This window comes from Tympanuchus pallidicinctus, unplaced genomic scaffold, assembly GCF_026119805.1.
Source record: "Tympanuchus pallidicinctus isolate F22 unplaced genomic scaffold, pur_lepc_1.0 scaffold54, whole genome shotgun sequence".
Taxonomy (NCBI): domain Eukaryota; kingdom Metazoa; phylum Chordata; class Aves; order Galliformes; family Phasianidae; genus Tympanuchus; species Tympanuchus pallidicinctus.
In genome coordinates this window covers 179,738-198,214 of record NW_026294774.1, presented here as the reverse complement: position 1 = coordinate 198,214, position 18,477 = coordinate 179,738, and the positions used below count along the sequence as shown (strand labels likewise).

Here is an 18,477-nt window from a genome sequence, read left to right as displayed (position 1 = left end):
GCTCACAACCCTGGGCTTCAGAAGAGCACACCTTGGCTTCTTCAGTTCTCTGTAGTACAGCAGGGAAAGGCTCTGAGGGGAATGGGGTCAAAAAATGGGCTTACAATATAGGGATCATGGCTTCCAAGCAGAATAAGTCCTTTCCAAGGAAAAGGAAGCCAAATACAAATGTCAGAATTCCTGCATGACTGGGAATGGATTGCATTGGTCTCACCCAAACACAGAAAGGAAGCGTGCAGGAAGTGGAAACAAGAAGAGGTCACCTGGCAGCAATGCAGAGACTTTGTCCAGTGTTCCTGCTGAGATGAGTTCAGGAACATCAGAGTTCAACCGCAATTGAATGAGCCCAGGCATATCACAGGCAAGGAGGACTTGTAGAAATACAATGTAGTCTACAAAAGGAAGGCTAGGGAGAATGTGGGCCCAGCATAGAATGGGGCAGGGAGCATCATGAGACAGGACATGGAAAAGTCTCTGATACTCATTTCCTTCCTCACGGTTTATTAGTTGGTCTGGGCTTCTTGGAATCCTGGGTGCCAGAGACAGGTGGGAAATGTTGGTGCAAGGCAGATGTACTGTTGGTGGAAGAAGAGGTGATCAGGGAATAGCTGAGCAAACAGGATCCTGTGTTGGAAGAGACTGACAAGTATTGTAGGATTTTTGAATGGTTTGGGTTGGAAGGACCTTAAAGCCCATCCAGTTCCAACTCCCTTGCTGTGTGCAGGGCTGTCACACAGTAGATCAGGATGCCTGGGGCCCTTGACATCTCAAACATCTCCAGGGGTGGTGCAGCCCCATCTGCTCTGGGCTGCCTGTTCCATACCAGCTCCATGCCTCACATCATGATCTACGGAATGTTGGAAATTCCTTCCAAACATCTAATGAAAATCTCTCTTTTGGTTTATTGTCTTTCACCCTTGTCCTATTATTCAGAAATGATGTAAGAAGTCAGTCTCCATCTTTTTTATTTGAACAAGGCATTGGCTAGAAGATGTAGGGAAGGCATAATGCAGAGTACTGCCTCCACATTTCAGATCCCCAGAACAAGGAAGATGTCTGCAAGTGGGAGTTGATAAAAATGTGTTAACACTTCTCAACTTCAAATATTCTCATGTGTCATCTCTCTTCTTAATATGAAAATGCTCATATTACAGGGGATATTGTGTCTGTTATTTTATTATATTTATTTATATTTATATTTTTTTAATTATTTATTCTTCCTAAAAGGACAATGTTTTCAAAAACTGTGTTTTCAGGACACAGATGCCTTCAGGTACGTGGACACAGGCAGCAGTGCCAGTGCCAATGCCCTGTGACCAATGCCCTGCGTCCACCGCTGCTCCACCCTGTTGCTTTTTAATGGCCCTCATCCTCCAGGTGTCTCCAGCTCTCCTAAATCAATGACCGTGGTTCAGGCCATGTTTTCAGCAGCCCATCTGGACACATGCTCTTCCCACTGCTCTCTAGATTTCCCCATCCCTTGCTCTTTGTTCACTCAGATTCCTCCCTCCCAACTTTCTGCCTGATCTCTGATCTCCGGGGAGATTATTGGAACTTGCTCCATCTCTCCAAAGTTGGATGGACTCTTTTCTCAACTCCTTAGCTGTCATTGTATCTATCCCTTCCCATCTCTGCCTAACCAATTTCTTTTACAAATATTCCCTGTGAAAGACAAACCTCATTACATGCAGTTTGGACAAAGAATGAAGTTGGTCACTGTGTTTTACTTTTCATTCAATTGCATCTCATTTCCTTCCGTCTCTGGGAAAAAATAAAATAAATAAAAGACCAAAACACTGGCAGAAATAAATCTTTCTTTACCCATGTGCAGCTGGTTCTCTGAGGAATGCCAGGGGGAATTATTTCAAAGGAGGTTTAACACTGAGTGGGTGACTGCAGAGGAGAAGAATGATGTGAGGATGTGACGAATGATGTGATGAATGATGTGACGAATGATGTGACGAATGATGTGACGAATGATGTGACGAATGATGTGACGAATGATGTGACGAATGATGTGACGAATGATGTGAGTCCCATGAGGCCAATGTGAGTAGAAATGGGGTGGAGAAGTTGAGGAGCAATTTTGTCCACGCAGTGACAGAGAAAAGTTCATTAGGGAACATCCTGGATCAATATCAATTGTCAAGTGCTGATTAAAATTCTTGTTTAAACTATAAACTACAAATAACTAGACTTCTTAAATGCCTATCATTCTCTTCCTCTATAAGCTCTCTCCCGATACCTCTTGAGTTTGCTGAACAAGGTCTGAACACCTGAAGAAGATGACAGGAAGGCACAAGGCACAGCACGGCTCTTCAGGTTGTAATGGGCCCCAGGGGGCATTTGCTGCTGAGTCCATCAACCTCTGGTGCACAGAGAAGATTGCATGAAGTGCTCAAGAAGACCAAGTCAGAAGGAACAGTGAAGTTTCTTGGAGTATTAATGGGCCCCACTGAGGGCCATTCACAAGCAAGCTTCCCCAGGGACTTGTTAGAGCAGATAATTGGAAGCCATGATTGCAGGCAGACCAAGGCACTGGGATGGTGGCTGTGATGCTAAGAAAAGCCTCCTTTGTCTTATGGAGCAGAAAGACCAAGCCCTGATTCCCACAACCTTGGCAGGGAGATCTTCTCTGTCCTGCTGGCTCAGGGCCCTTCCTGGGGCAGTGGGATGGAGGTTTGTGTGTTGTCAAATGAAAAAGAAGGGGACAGCAGCTGCCAGACTCTGCATGGGGTGCAAGGATGCTGTGAGGCCCAAGTCCCATGTGGGCAGTGTGTTTCATGACAGGATGTGGGATGTGAGAGTGGCCCACTCTGAACAAGCAGTCAATCCAGATGAAACTTTGAACTTCAGATCTCTCAGTTCTAGAGCCCTCCTTTGGAAAGTCTCCAATAGTTTTACATCCTTTATGTTCTGTGGCACCCAGAAGTGAATCCAGTGATCCAAGTGAGGAGCCAGAAGTGCAGAGCAGAGTGGGACAATCCCTTCCCTCACCCACCTGGCAAGGCCATGTTCAGTGCATCCAGGGGATGGTTGGCCTTTCTGGCTGCCTGGGCACACTGCTGTGCCACTTTGAATTTCATGTTCACCAGGACCTCCAATCCCTTGCAGTGGGACTGCTCTCCAGTGTCTCATTCACACATCAGTGTGAATGTCAAAGGGTTGCCCTTACCCAGGTGCAGAGTCAGGCACTTGTTCTTGTTATACTTCATGTGGTTGGTGCCTACTCAGTTCTTTAACTTGGGTACATCTCTCTGAAAATCTTCTCTACCCTCCGTTGAGGAAACAGCTCTACCCAATTTGGTATCAATAGCAAATGAACTCAAACCATTTTCTAGCCCTGCATGCAAGTCATTGGTGAAAATGTTATAGAGAAGAGGCCCTCAAATGGAGCCCTGAGGAACCCTGCTAGTGAAAATCCACCAGCCTGATGGAACCCCATTTAATGTAACCCTTTAGGCCGACCCATTGGCCAACGGCTCACCCATCACATTATGTCTCTGCATAATCAATGGATATCAAGATGTTACAATTGTATAATCAATGGATATCAAGATGTTATAATATAATCAAGAGAGCTAGGCAAAGTGGACAATGAAAACAAAAGAGAACAAAATGGGAGGCTTACCCTTCAGCTGGGCTCACCACAAAACACCAGAAGAGGCAACCTCCAGAAGAGATCCTTCCCCACTGGTAGCCAGCTCTTAAATAGGTCTAGGAGGTCTAGGAGGCCTGGCTTCACCCCTTGGGCAGCACAGCTGAATTGCCTTCGCCTGTGCTTCTCTGGCTGACTCATGGCTCTCCTCAGGTGATCGATCAGAGGTTCAGGCCGTGACTCAGTAGTTCCCATACAGTTTCTGTCTAGCCCTGTGCAGAAAAATTTGTCCAGAAGAATTATCTAAGAAAGCCTTTCAAAAGCTCCACTGAAATCCTAAAGGACATCCTCAGCTGGCTTCCCTTGGTCAACTAGAGGAGTGATCTTGTCATAAACGGACATTAAGTTTAATAAGACCTTCCCCTCATGAACTTGTGTTGGCTGTGACCAATGACAGAATTGTCCTTCAGGTGTTTCTCAGTAACTCCCAACATCATTTTTTTCCATAATTACACCAGGTACTGAAGTAAGACTGACAGCTCTGTAATTGCCTATGTCCTCTTTCTTGCTCTTGTTTGAAACTGGAACAACGTTTGCCAGCTTCCTGTCAACTGGGACCTGGCGTGACTGTCTGTCTCACAGATTTTCCACCACAGCTTACGAGCACCAGCACACAGCTGGGATCACCCCAGGCACCTTGGGCATCACTGAGTGTCTGTGTGCGAGCAGTGCAGTCCTGTTGAAGAAAGACCAAGGATTCAGATGAGGGCCTCACACACCAACACCTCATTGTGCACATCTGAACTCAGCTAAGAGGACTCCTGGCTCCCATGGTTCTGTGAGGAACTGATCCCATTTCAGCCCCGGGGTTTCCACCAGCAGATGGGATGCCTAACCCTGGAGTTAGGGTGAGATGGCCTGATAGAAAAAAAGTGAAATGGCTTTAAATTAAAAAGCACAGATTGAGTTTAGATGTTAAAAAGTGATTTCTTAGACACTGGCACTGGCAAATGTTGCCTAGAGGTTGCGGATGATCCATCCTTGGAGGCATTCAAGGTCAGAATGGATGGGATGCTGGGCAGCCTGATCTGCTGGTTGGCAGCCTTTCCTATGTCTGGGGGATTAGAACCAGGTGATCTTCCAAGTCCCCTCCAACCTAAGACTTTCTGTAATGTTAGGACTGCACTTACAGGTGATTTCCAGATTTGCCCTTTGTTTCTTGCATGGTCAAATTTATTTTAGTAGGAACAACCGTGCTTGTGGAATCCAGTGGATGTGCTGATTAATTGAGCTGCCTTTGCAGTACATTCTGCAGTGATGACCCTGCTGCCTTGCAGGAGCTGTCAGTTCAGGATAGCCATAGGTATATCCAGGGAGAGTAGGAATTCAGATCATTTGCTGCTGAACTGGGCTGGGCTCCTGGGACACAGGAGCTTCTACAAGTAAGCAGCGCAGCAGAGAGACAGCTGTGCAAAGGAGCAGCTCCTGTGCACCACGCAGACTGGCTGTGGGCATGAACTACAGGAGACAAAGAGAAGAAGAAAGAGAGTTTAAAGGCTGCATTGCATGCTAGCAGGCTGTGAGCTCATGCAGGGAGCATTGTTCAAAGCCCTTGGCAAGGTAAGTTTCTCACTGCAGGCTTTTACTGGAGGAACCGCTAAATTTGAGATATCTCACTGCAAAATGGGATGCATATACTTTGTTTCTTTATCATGAAAAAGACCTGCTGCATCTGAGGGCTTCCGTGCTGCAGCATCAGAGCACAGCCCTGAGGGCTGCGTGTCCCAGGAAGGACGGCTGCAGGCTGTGCAGTCGCGGCTGCAGCCGGGTGCCCAGGGCTGTCCTGCAGAGCAGGTCCTGCTGTGCCCCAGGGGCTGTGTGCCGGGGCAGGGACTGTGCTGCCTGCCAGGCTCAGCACTCAGCTGCCTGGGGAGCTGCCCAGGGCGCTGCGGGGAGACGTGTGGGGGGAAGGAGCCCCCCAGCAGGGCAGGGCAGGGCAGGGCAGGGCAGGGCAGGGCAGGGCAGGGCAGGGCAGGGCAGAGGCCTTCTGCTGCTGCCGATGCTGCCTGGAGCAGGGGGATCACAGATACATTGCATCACAGGGTGTTTCTAATGGTGCTTAACAAGAGGAGAGACTAGGCAGGAATTTTTCATTTCTTCTTGTTATCAATGGGTAAAGAGTTGGAGGCAGAAATATAACAGGAACTGGGAAATATGACATATCTATGTGAATCCCAAATTGTATACTCCTCATTCTGCTGTTAAGTGTGCAATCTCCTTATTTGCTTTCAGCCTCTCCTCTCCCAAAGGACAACTCCAACTGAAATTATTGTCCTTTTCTGCAGACAGGAACACACACTTATCCTGCAAACAGGCAGCTTTCTATAACACAGATTTCAGTACACAGAGGTTGGGATCTCTGTTCTGAGTGCAGAGAAGGTAAAGATACAACATATGAAAACAGCTCTGAAGAGTAAAATATGCTGGAAGCTTGGTAATGATTAGGAAATGAGAGCAAAGTAAGATCTACACAAGCTTCTACTTATAGAATAATGAATCTCATGAAATTAAACCCAAACTATGGAGTTACATGGATATTTTCTTAAGAGGAAGGAAAGCATTTATCCTATGTTGGGAGGAGTGTCTCTGAGAATGGCCTTGACTCGTCATTATCTTCTGCACTCTGCACAGGACTCCAGGCCCAGCAGGAACTGCAGATGCCCAACAGCAGCTCCATCAGCCAGTTCCTCCTCCTGGCGTTGGCAGACACGCGGCAGCTGCAGCTCCTGCACTTCTGGCTCTTGCTGGGCATCTACCTGGCTGCCCTCCTGGGCAACGGCCTCATCAGCACAGCCGTAGCCTGCCACCACCGCCTGCACACCCCCATGTACTTCTTCCTGCTCAACCTCGCCCTCCTCGACCTGGGCTGCATCTCCACCACTCTCCCCAAAGCCATGGCCAATGCCCTCTGGGACACCAGGCACATCTCCTATGCTGGATGTGCTGCTCAGGTCTTCTTTTTATTATTCTTATGTTCTGCAGAGATTTTTCTTCTCACCATCATGTCCTATGACCGCTATGTTGCCATCTGCAAGCCCCTGCACTACGGGACCTTGATGGACAGCAGAGCTTGTGCCACCATGGCAGCAGCTGCCTGGGGCACTGGGCTTCTCTATTCCCTGCTGCACACTGTCAACACATTTTCAATACCACTTTGCCAACACAATGCCATTGACCAGTTCTTCTGTGAAGTAGCCCAGATCCTCAAACTCTCCTGCTCAAAATCAGACTTCCTCAGGGAAATTGTGAATATCTATTTTAGTCTTTGTTTAATCTTTGGTTGTTTTGTGTTCATAGTTATGTCCTATGTGCAGATCATCAGGGCCTTGCTGAGGATGCCCTCAGAGCAGGGACGGCACAAAGCCTTCTCCACATGCTTCCCTCACATGTCTGTGGTCTCCCTGTTTCTCAGCACTCTCTTGTTTGCCTACCTGAAGCCACACTCCCTTTCTTCCCCATCTCTGGACCTGGTGGTGTCATTTCTGTACTCGGTGGTACCTCCCACGGTGAATCCATTTATCTATGGTGTGAGGAACCAGGAGCTCAGGGATGCCCTGAGGAAACTTTGGGAAAATTCCCAGCTGTAGCAGAAAATATTAGAACAGCATTTTGTTACATGTAATGTTTGTTATTTCTTAAGACTTGCATTACTTTTTAAATATAGTTATCTTAATTATGTTATTATAGTTAAGTATGTATGTACCCAGACATCTCAAGTGCCTGCAGAACTATGTAGGTACATGTGCATAAACACAATGAAGAGGACAGCAGACATTTATTTCTCTCAGCTCACTTTTCTTCCCTTCTCCTCCGGAGCTGGAAGAGAAACCCCCTTACACAGCAGGGATTCAGGAGCCAAGGGCCCAGCTGCCAAATGGAGCAGCAGCCCAAATTTCCTTGGAGGCTGCCCCTCACTACTCAGTGGGCTTCTGCACCTCACTGCCTTCAAGTCAGGGCTGCTGCTTTGCTGGGGCCACGGTGATGGGCAAGGGCAAGATGAGGTCTTTTGAGTGCTGCTCTCTTTCCACTTCCATGCCTTCCTATTGTACCTCTACACTCCTGGTAGCCCTCGGGTCTCATATGAATTGACAGCAGTCCTGTTGTCTCTACAGGGCATCCAGTGGCATCCACTGGCAGTGAGGTGGCAGGCAGGAACAGGCCATATGCACCAATGTGTCAGAGTTTGTCTCGCTGCTGCCACCACCATAAGACAAGGGCTGCTTGTCACAGGCTAGCAAAATGACACAGGGTTCTTGTGCAAAAACTCTCCTTTATTTTCCCATCAAGGTTTTTAGAGTCCAACACATGTATTCAAGGCATTTCCACTAACAGTAAATTGGCTAGAAAACAAGCAAGCTTCAAAACAGATCTTCATAGCAGTAGCGAGCCTATCTTATGCCTAGATACTGTGAGAAATGTGCTCAAGATCAACAATTTCTATTCAGGCAAAGATCTCTGTGAAGAACAGTTTCTTCATTATTGCAATAATGGGTGCACACCCTACTGACAAGGGAGAAATTGCACAGCTAGTTAGTGAAATCCATTATATACTCTGGGTCCGACGCAGGTAAAGCCTCTCCTGGCACTCCGTGGTTGAGCATCTCAGGCTCACAGTGTTCTGACTCTATAGCTACGTTACACTTCCATAGTTGTGTTACGCTTCCATAGCTGTGGCTACACTTCCATAGCTATGTTTACATTTTCACCATGCAATGTGCGTTACCAACCTGCTGTCTTTGTGTATGTTCAGGAATTTATACAGCAATAGGAGGACAATTCATTCACTCATTCTGTCTCTCCTTTGCATTAGCGCCAGTGCCAATTCTACCTAGGTTGAAACGCTACAGTCTCAACTTTACTCTGTTCAGGAGTTTTCTTAAAAGGCTACTTATCCGATGCTGCATACAGAAAATACTGGAAAATCTACTGCAAAAGCAGAATCTACTTCACACATGAGTAAGACCAGGTGTAAACTGTGGGTAGACCCAGAGTAGAAAGTGAGTACAGATGAATTAGAGAGTAAGTAAAATCTGCAGAAAAGTTTGGGTAAACCTAGAATAAAGTGTGTGTAAACTGGAAGAAAAGTGTGAGTAAGCCTTGAGTAAATTGTGAGTAAAACACACTAAAAAGATTGAGTAAACCCAAAGTAAAGTGAGAATAAACTTGAAGTAAACTGGGAGATAACCATAAGTAAAGTGTGAGAAAACTCACAGCCTAGTGTTAGTAAACATGGAATGAATTGTGAGAAAAACAACAGGGAGAGAAGTGTGAGCAAACCTGGTGTCAAGTGTGAGAAAACCTGGAGTATAGTGTTAGCAAATGTGGAGTAAGATGTGAGTAAAATCCAGAGGAAAATGTGAGTCCACATGGAGAAGGGTAAGAGAAAACCCAGAGCAAATTGTGTGCAAACCTGGCATGAAGTGTGTGTAAACCTGGAGTATAGTGCTGGTAATTGTGGAGTAACGTGTGAGTGAAACAGAGGAATGTGTGAGTACACACTGAGTAAAGTAAGAGTCAACCCAGCATAAATTGGGAGTAAAACCAAAGTAAAGGGTGACTAGAGCACATTGTAAAGTATGAGTAAACCTGGAGTAAAATGTGAGTAAACTCTGAGGAAGCTCACTTTCAGGGCAGGCTTTTTTTCAGCCAGTAGCAGGGCTGCACTTGTGCCAGTAGGCTGGCAGCTTGTAGGCAGGCTGTTGAGTGAGCATGGTGGGGCTGGCACTGCCCACTATTGACCTCGACACCTGGTCCATGGTGATAATCTTCCAACAGCCTCGGCGGAGGCTCGCTTCTGGCCACAGAGCACAGCAGGTTGTTGCTGCCTGCTGAGAAGGGCGATGGTAAGTCTGTGTGTGAGCTCAGCCCACGCTGCCTCTGCGGTGCTGCAGCTGTGGGTGTGGGAGGTGGGTCAAGTGGCAGGGTGTGTAAGGGTTGTCCCTCTCGGCTCAGGAGACAGGCGTTCCTCTGGGCACTCTCTGAGACCACAGGCTTCAACACGGTCTCCACAAGACAGCGGGATTACTGCAGGAAGACCGTGGTGACCCAGACGAAGGGCCTTCCAAGAAATGCGGCTGTTCAGATCTGAGGGTGCAGGTGCCTGAGCCTGCTGCTGCCGGGGGAGGGTGGCAGGGATTCCAGCAGTGTGAGGTGTGAGCAGGTGGATGAGCTGCTCAGCCTGGTGGGGGAGCTGAAGGAGGAGGTGGAGAGACTAAGGGCCACCAGGGAGTGTGAGTGGGAGGTGGACTGGTGGAGTCACTGGCGTGCCAGAAGGAAAAGTGGCAGGGAGGGTGGACTTTGACCCATTCAGGACACTTGTAGCATGCGTCCCTTGGGAGCAAAGGCTTTGACATGGTCTCTCACAGTATTCTCCTGGGGCAACTGGCCTGGACAAGTATACTCTTCTTTGGTTAAGGAACAGGCTAGAGGGCCATGCCCAGCACGTAATGGTTAATGGAGTTAAGTCCAGTTGGCGACCCGTTTTAAGTGGTGTCCCCCAGGGGTCGGTACTAGGAACCATCCTGTTTAATATCTTCACTGATTTCCTAGATGAGGGGATTGAGTGCACCCTCAGTAAGTTTGCAGATGACACCAAGTTGGGAGGTAGTGTCGATCTGCCTGAGGTAGGGAAGCCCTTCAGAGGGATCTGGATAAGCTGGATCACTGGGCTGAGGTGAGTGGGATGAGGTTCAACAAGGCCAAGTGCCGGGTCCTGCACTTTGGCCACAATGACCCCATGCAGGGCTACAGGCTTAGGGCTGAGTCGCTGCATGACAATGAAGAGGAAAGAGACCTGGGGGTGTTGGTTGATGCTTGGCTGAACATGAGCCAACCGTATACCCAGGTGGCCAAGAGGGCCCACAGCATCTTGGCCTGCATTAGAAATAGCATGGCCAGCAGGAGCAGAGAGGTAATCATCCCTCTGTACTCAGCTCTTCTGAGGCCACGCCTCGAGTACTATGTTCACTTTTGGGCCCCTCACTACAAGAAAGACATTGAGGCCCTGGAGAGTGTCCAGAGAAGGGCGCAAAGCTGGTGAGGGGTCTGGAGCACAAACTTTATGAGGAGCGGTTGAGGGAGCTGGGATTGTTTAGTCTGGAGAAGAGGAGGCTCAGGGGAGACCTCACTGCACTCTACAGCTTGCTGAAGGGAAGTTGTGGTGGAGAGGGATTTGGCCTCTTCTCCCCGGCAACAAACAGGACCCGAAGAAACAGCTGGAAGCATGGGGAGATTTAGAGTAGACATAAGGAAGAACTTTTTTTCTCAGAGAGTGGTCAGGCACTGAATGGCTGCCCAGGGAGGTGGTGGAGTTGCCGTCCCTGGCAGTGTTCACAGATGTCTGGATGAGGAACTATGAGATATGGTGTAGTAGCTTGTGGTAGCAACGATGATGGGAGGATGGTTGGACTAGGTGATCTTACAGGTCGTTTCCAACCTTGTGATTCTATGATTCTATGTGAGTTGCTGGGCACCCCAGGGAACTGGCGTGACACTGGGTTGCTTCTGATGCTATTAACATGTGAGCCTTGAGTAACATGAAGTTTCGTCAGCTGAAGAATAAAGATGTGTGTTAGTTCCGTAGTGCTTTGTGCTCCAGAATGTGCAGCAGATGAAGAACAGAGAAAAATCTGGCTCTTCTTTTATGAACTCATCCATTTATCCAGCTGAATAACTCTGTACGCTCCATGGAGGTGGGTGGAAAAGGCACACTTGGGTGCCCTTGATACTGGAGTCTGTTGTCAGTTAGGCATTCTTGGACATCCTCTGTTCCCTCCCTGGCCCTCAGCTGATGCTCAGGAAGGAGGTGTCTATCTCAGATGTTTCCCACGCAGTTTACAAGCACTAGCACACATCCAGGAGCACCCCAGGCACCTTGGTCATCGCCCAGGGTCTGCTTGAACAATGGAGACCCCACTCCATTGGGAATAAATGCCAAGCATTCAGATGAGGGGCTCACACAGGCACATCGTTGTGAACATCTGAATTCAGCTAAGAGGACTCCCCAGTCCCATGGTTCTGTGAGGACCTTAGTCCCCTTTCAGCCCCTGGGTTTCCATCTGAGGATGAGATGCCAAACGCCAGGGTTAGGATGAGATGGTTGGATAGAAATAGGACGAAGGGGAATTGCTTCAAACTAAAAGTGGGAGATTTAGATTGGATGTTAATAAGACTGTTTTTAGTTGGACTCACTGGAATTGGAGTCACTAAGAAGTTATATATGCCCTATTTGTGGGGGCAGTCAAAGCCTGCATAATTGAAGCCTTGTTCAAGAACATCCTGAGCAGTGACCTTGACCAGAATAGCACTGCACACAGAGAAGTCAGAGTAGTGCCTTACTGTGCTGCGTGTCTGATGTGGCCTTCATGGCTGTGCTGGGATGCTCAGATTCCTTGGCCCCGGGACAGCCTCAGCAGCTCCGTGGAGCAGGGCAGCCTGCAGGTGGTGCCCACTTGGTTCCACCTGTGTGGCCTTGCCTATATTTGATTGTGCAGTAAGAAGCTCATGTGAGAGCGTTGAAAACCTTGAATCATCTCTTGCAAACACAGGCTGTAAGACTCAAGAGCAGGTCGCTTCAAGAGGCTGGGATGGAACCCATCAGCTCATCCCACTAGACCATAATGTTCTTGTCTAGCTAAGGAAAATGCAGCAAATAAAGCCAAAAGACTCATCAGGTCGATCTGCAGAGTAAGGGAAAAGTAAGATTTATTGAGCTGTAGAGGCAAAAAGGAATAAGCATTCATTTGTGACTCATACTCACTGAAGGAAAATTAAATCACAGCATTCAAGAGTGAAGACAAATCACTCCGAGCACAGAACAGAACCATGAGTTGTGACCTTATATGAAGAAACATACAATTGCTGGTGCAGGAACTGCCTTTCTTCTGCGATGCCCAATGCAGATAACTCTGGAATAAAAGCCTCTGTCCAGCATCAAGATAGGGAAGTCCTATGCAGACTGACTTTGCAAGACCTCTGCCAGTGACAGCACAAAACAGCAAAAGAATCTAGGCAGTAGTAGATCCTTTTCTCAGGAGTGTGGAGGCTTTCACTTATTAAACCAGCACAGACTTCTCAGCTGTAAAGCTACTGCTTTACATCATCTTTTTCTTCATGCTTTATTTATTATTATTATTATTTTTTCTGCACAGTAGGGTCTGATTTCAGCACACTTTGTTTCAGGCTTTATGTACGAACAATACAGGGCTTGAAAGCAACATATCCCGCCTGAGCTCTGACAGTCCGCGGAGTGAAAGTGATGGAGATGACAGTAAAGGTTCCAACCTTTGTGATTCTATGTTTCTTAGCAAGCAGAGCTTGGAAGGCACAAGTTGTGATGCTAATGGTGTGGACTTGTTTGTCTCAGGAGGCTGCTTGTCCAGCAGGCGGCAATTTGGAACAGGAAACACATCCCATAAGCACTATCCTAGTAGGGACATGACAGTAGCCACCTTGCTCAAGAGGAGCCTTGAATTGAGTGGAAAATCTTTTCCTTACCTTCAGGCAGAGTGCCTCCAGATTCACCCATCACTTTCATCCCCCCACTGTGCACAACAGCACGGAGTGTGGCTCTGTATTCTCTAAGATCTCCATGCAGGCTCTCACAGGCTGCAGTGATGTGCCCTCAGCCTTCCCTGACTGCTCTGCCAGGGCACACCGCTGCCTCCTGCCCGGCTCCCTGTGTGCCAGGACCACCTGGTTCCACCTCCTGATGGCCGTGCTGGGTTTCCCATCTGTGGCCTATCAGTGCACTGTCCCAGGCACGGCTCTGCAATGACTGCACTGCACAGGACAGGTGTGTTCGGGGTGGGGAAGAGTTCCCCAGCACAAGTGCCCATGGCAGCCCTCAGTGCACCACACTTCTCAGCAATCCTGCTTTTCAGACCCAGTGCTGCTCCAGCCGTGTCCTACACAGGGGTCTGCAGGCAGCCCTGCTTTACCACCAGGAGCATGGAGACAGCTTCAGGAAAAGGCTCTGCCATAAACATGCAGTCAGTGCTGGAAATGGCTGGTGTGAGAGGCTGAGGGTGGCAAAAGTCCAGAGCCACCTTCCTGGTCCACGTGTGTCCACAAGGATGTAGAGAGGAAGGGGAAGAGGGATGGAAGTGAGAAGAGAGCAGCACTGCAAAGACCACATCGTGCTGCTCTCTGTGGCCATTGGAGCTGGGAAGCTGCGGCCATGACTCAAACACAAAAGAGAGGATGGAACCACTGGGCATTAAGGGGCAGCCCAATGACAGTGAGGCTGCTGCTCTGTGTTGCAGCTGGGCTCCTGGACCCTGCACCACTCCTGCCTACATGAGTCACTCCTCCAGTTTCAGAGGTGGTAAAACATGGGAGCACAGACAACTGAATTTCTGCTGGCTTCCTTATTGTACTTATCAACAGAGCTCCTTGTTCTATGGGTACATGAGATGAGAGTGTCAAAACACTACAAAAATGAAGCATGCCAAGAATAACGGATTTAAATTGAAGTCATGTCTGTGAAAATAATAATAATAAGAAAAATAGAAACAAGAGATTGTTCTAACAATTTCTGAATTACTGTGAGACTCATCTTAGGCTGGCATGCATCTTCTGGATGCTGGAGAAGTATGTATTGCTCACTGCAGTCTTGATCTCCTGGTTCCTCATGCCATAGAAGAAGGGGTTCACTGCTGGAGGCACCACCAAGTACAGAAATGACACCACCAGGTCCAGGAAAGAGGAGGAGACTGAGGGGAGCTTCAGATAGGCAACCATGGCAGTACTGACAAAGAGGGAGACAACGGCCAGGTGAGGAAGGCACGTGGAGAAGGCTTTGTGCCGTCCCTGCTTAGAGGGCATCCTCAGCACGGCCCTGAAGATCTGAAGATAGGTCACAACAATGAATACAAAGCACCCAAAGATTAAACAAAGACTTAAATAGATATTCACAGTTTCCCTCAGGTAGTCTGATTCTGAGCAGGAGAGCTTGAGGATATGGGCGATTTCACAGAAGAACTGGTCCACAACATTGCCTTGGCAGAATGGTATTGAAAATGCAGTGGCAGTGTGCAGCAGAGCATAAAGAAACCCAGTGCCCCAGGCAGCTGCTGCCATGCTGGCACAAGCTCTGCTGTCCATCAAGGTCCCGTAGTGCAGGGGCTTGCAGATGGCAACGTAGCGGTCATAGGACATGATGGTGAGAATGCAATACTCTGCTGATATGAAAAAGAGAAAGAAAAAGCCTTGTGCAACACATCCTGCGTAGGAGATGTGCCTGGTGTCCCAGAGGGCATTGGCCATGGCTTTGGGGAGAGTGGTGGAGATGCAGCCCAGGTCGAGGAGGGCGAGGTTGAGCAGGAAGAAGTACATGGGGGTGTGCAGGCGGTGGTGGCAGGCTACGGCTGTGCTGATGAGGCCGTTGCCCAGGAGGGCAGCCAGGTAGATGCCCAGCAAGAGCCAGAAGTGCAGGAGCTGCAGCTGCCGCGTGTCTGCCAACGCCAGGAGGAGGAACTGGCTGATGGAGCTGCTGTTGGGCATCTGCAGTTCCTGGGCATGGAGTCCTGTGCAGAGTGCAGAAGATAATGACAAGTCAAGGCCATTCTCAGGGACACTCCTCCCAACATAGGATAAATGCTTTCCTTCCTCTTAGGTAAATGTCCATGTGACTCCATAGTTTGTGTTTAATTTCATGAGATTCATCATTATTCTGTAAGTAGAAGCTTATGTATATCTTACTTTGCTCTCATTTCTTAATCACTACCAAGCTTCCTGCATATTTTGCTCTTCAGAGCAATTCTCTTATCTTGTATCTTTATCTTCTCTGCACTCAGAACAGTGATCCCAAACTCTGTGTACTTAAATTTAAGTTACAGAAAGCTGGCATTTTGCAGCATGTGTGTTCCTGTCTGCAGAAAAGGACAATAATTTCAGTTGGAGTTGTCCTTTGGGAGAGGAGAGGCTGAAAGCAAATAAGGAGTTTGCACTCTTAACAACAGAATGAAGGGTACACAACTTGGGATTCTCATAGATATTTCATATTTCCCAGCTCCTGTTACGTTTCAGCCTCCAACTCTTTCCCCATTGATAAGAAGAAGAAATGAAAAAATTCTGCCTTGGCTCTCCTCTTGGTAAGCAACCTTGGAAACACCTTGTGGTGCAATGTAGCTGTTATCCCGCATCCCCAGGCAGCAGCTGTGGCAGCAGAAGGCCCCTGCCCTGCCCTGCCCTGCCCTGCCCTGCCCTGCCCTGCCCTGCCGGGGGGCTCCTTTCCACACGTCTCCCCGCAGCGCCCTGAGCAGCTCCCCAGGCAGGCTGAGTGCTGAGCCTGGCAGGCAGCACAGTCCCTGCCCCGGCACACAGCCCCTGGGGCACAGCAGGACCTGCTCTGCAGGACAGCCCTGGCACCCGGCTGCAGCCATGGCTGCACAGCCTGCAGCCGTCCTGGGACATGCAGCCCTCAGGGCTGTGCTCTGATACTTCAGCACAGAAGCCCTCAGCTGGAGCAGGTCTTTTTCATGATAAAGAAACAAAGTATATGCATCCCATTTTGCAGTGAGATATCTCAAATTTAGTGGTTCCTCCAGTAAAAGCCTGCATTGAGAAACTTACCTTGTCAAGGGCTTTGAACAATGCTCCCTGCATGAGCTCACAGCCTGCTAGCATGCAATGCAGCCTTTAAACTCTTTCTTCTTCTCTTTGTCTCCTGTAGTTCATGCCCACAGCCAGTCTGCGTGGTGCACAGGAGCTGCTCCTTTGCACAGCTGTCTCTCTGCTGCGCTGCTTACTTGTAGAAGCTCCTGTGTCCCAGGAGCCCAGCCCAGTTCAGCAGCAAATGATCTGAATTCCTACTCTCCCTGGATATACCTATGGCTATCCTGAACTGACAGCTCCTGCAAGGCAGCAGGGTCATCACTGCAGAATGTACTGCAAAGTCAGCTCAATTAATCAGCACATCCACTGGATTCCACAAGCACGGTTGTTCCTACTAAAATAAATTTGACCATTTAGAAAGAAACAAAGGGCAAATCTTGGAAACCACCTGTAAGTGCAGTCCTAACATTACAGAAAGTCTTAGGTTGGAGGGGACTTGGAAGATCACCTGGTTCTAATCCCCCAGACATAGGAAAGGCTGCCAACCAGCAGATCAGGCTGCCCAGCATCCCATCCATTCTGACCTTGAATGCTTCCAAGGATGGATCATCCGCAACCTCTAGGCAACATTTGCCAGTGCCAGTGTCTAAGAAATCACTTTTTAACATCTAAACTCAATCTGTGCTTTTTAATTTAAAGCCATTTCACTTTTTTTCTATCAGGCCATCTCACCCTAACTCCAGGGTTAGGCATCCCATCTGCTGGTGGAAACCCCGGGGCTGAAATGGGATCAGTTCCTCACAGAACCATGGGAGCCAGGAGTCCTCTTAGCTGAGTTCAGATGTGCACAATGAGGTGTCGGTATGTGAGGCCCTCATCTGAATCCTTGGTCTTTCTTCAACAGGACTGCACTGCTCACACACAGACACTCAGTGATGCCCAAGGTGCCTGGGGTGATCCCAGCTGTGTGCTGGTGCGCATAAACTGTGGTGGAAAATCTGTGAGACAGACAGTCATGCCAGGTCCCAGTTGACAGGAAGCTGGCAAACATTGTTCCAGTTTCAAACAAGAGCAAGAAAGAGGACATAGGCAATTACAGAGCTGTCAGTCTTACTTCAGTACCTGGTGTAATTATGGAAAAAAATGATGTTGGGAGTTACTGAGAAACACCTGAAGGACAATTCTGTCATTGGTCACAGCCAACACAAGTTCATGAGGGGAAGGTCTTATTAAACTTAATGTCCGTTTATGACAAGATCACTCCTCTAGTTGACCAAGGGAAGCCAGCTGAGGATGTCCTTTAGGATTTCAGTGGAGTTTTTGAAAGGCTTTCTTAGATAATTCTTCTGGACAAATTTTTCTGCACAGGGCTAGACAGAAACTGTATGGGAACTACTGAGTCACGGCCTGAACCTCTGATTGATCACCTGAGGAGAGCCATGAGTCAGCCAGAGAAGCACAGGCGAAGGCAATTCAGCTGTGCTGCCCAAGGGGTGAAGCCAGGCCTCCTAGACCTCCTAGACCTATTTAAGAGCTGGCTACCAGTGGGGAAGGATCTCTTCTGGAGGTTGCCTCTTCTGGTGTTTTGTGGTGAGCCCAGCTGAAGGGTAAGCCTCCCATTTTGTTCTCTTTTGTTTTCATTGTCCATTGCCTAGCTCTCTTGATTATATTATGACATCTTGATATCCATTGGTTATACAATAGTAACATCTTGATATCCATTGATTATACAGAAACATAATGTGATGGGTGAGCCGTTGGCCAATGGGTCGGCCTAAAGGGTTACATTAAATGGGGTTCCGTCAGGCTGGTGGATTTTCACTAGCAGGGTTCCTCAGGGCTCCATTTGAGGGCCTCTTCTCTATAACGTTTTCACCAATGACTTGCATGCAGGGCTGGAAAATGGTTTGAGTTCATTTGCTATTGATACCAAATTGGGTAGAGCTGTTTCCTCAACGGAGGGTAGAGAAGATTTTCAGAGAGATGTACCCGAGTTAAAGAACTGAGTAGGCACCAACCACATGAAGTATAACAAGAACAAGTGCCTGACTCTGCACCTGGGTAAGGGCAACCCTGGACATTCACACTGATCTGTGAATGAGACACTGGAGAGCAGTCCCACTGCAAGGGATTGGAGGTCCTGGTGAACATGAAATTCAAAGTGGCACAGCAGTGTGCCCAGGCAGCCAGAAAGGCCAACCATCCCCTGGATGCACTGAACATGGCCTTGCCAGGTGGGTGAGGGAAGGGATTGTCCCACTCTG

General features: G+C 48.4%; 4 protein-coding genes across 4 annotated transcripts in view; 2 read left to right on the top strand and 2 right to left on the bottom strand.

The window, feature by feature from the left end:
* The window catches only part of LOC128091884 (olfactory receptor 14A16-like), a 57,329-nt gene that overhangs the window by 26,173 nt on the left and 12,679 nt on the right, over window positions 1–18,477 (bottom strand). The window lies entirely within an intron of this gene.
* LOC128091903 (olfactory receptor 14J1-like) overlaps window positions 1–18,477 on the top strand; it is a 335,467-nt gene that overhangs the window by 310,404 nt on the left and 6,586 nt on the right. The gene's annotated exons all lie outside the window — the stretch shown is intronic.
* On the top strand, window positions 6,311–7,245 carry LOC128091895 (olfactory receptor 14J1-like). The gene has a single exon (XM_052705300.1). The coding sequence runs from the start codon at window positions 6,316–6,318 to the stop codon at window positions 7,243–7,245; it is 930 nt and encodes a 309-aa protein (XP_052561260.1). The 5' UTR covers window positions 6,311–6,315.
* On the bottom strand, window positions 13,661–15,212 carry LOC128091880 (olfactory receptor 14A16-like). The gene has a single exon (XM_052705287.1). It carries the CDS (start codon window positions 15,158–15,160, stop codon window positions 14,210–14,212), a length of 951 nt encoding a protein of 316 aa, XP_052561247.1. The 5' UTR covers window positions 15,161–15,212; the 3' UTR covers window positions 13,661–14,209.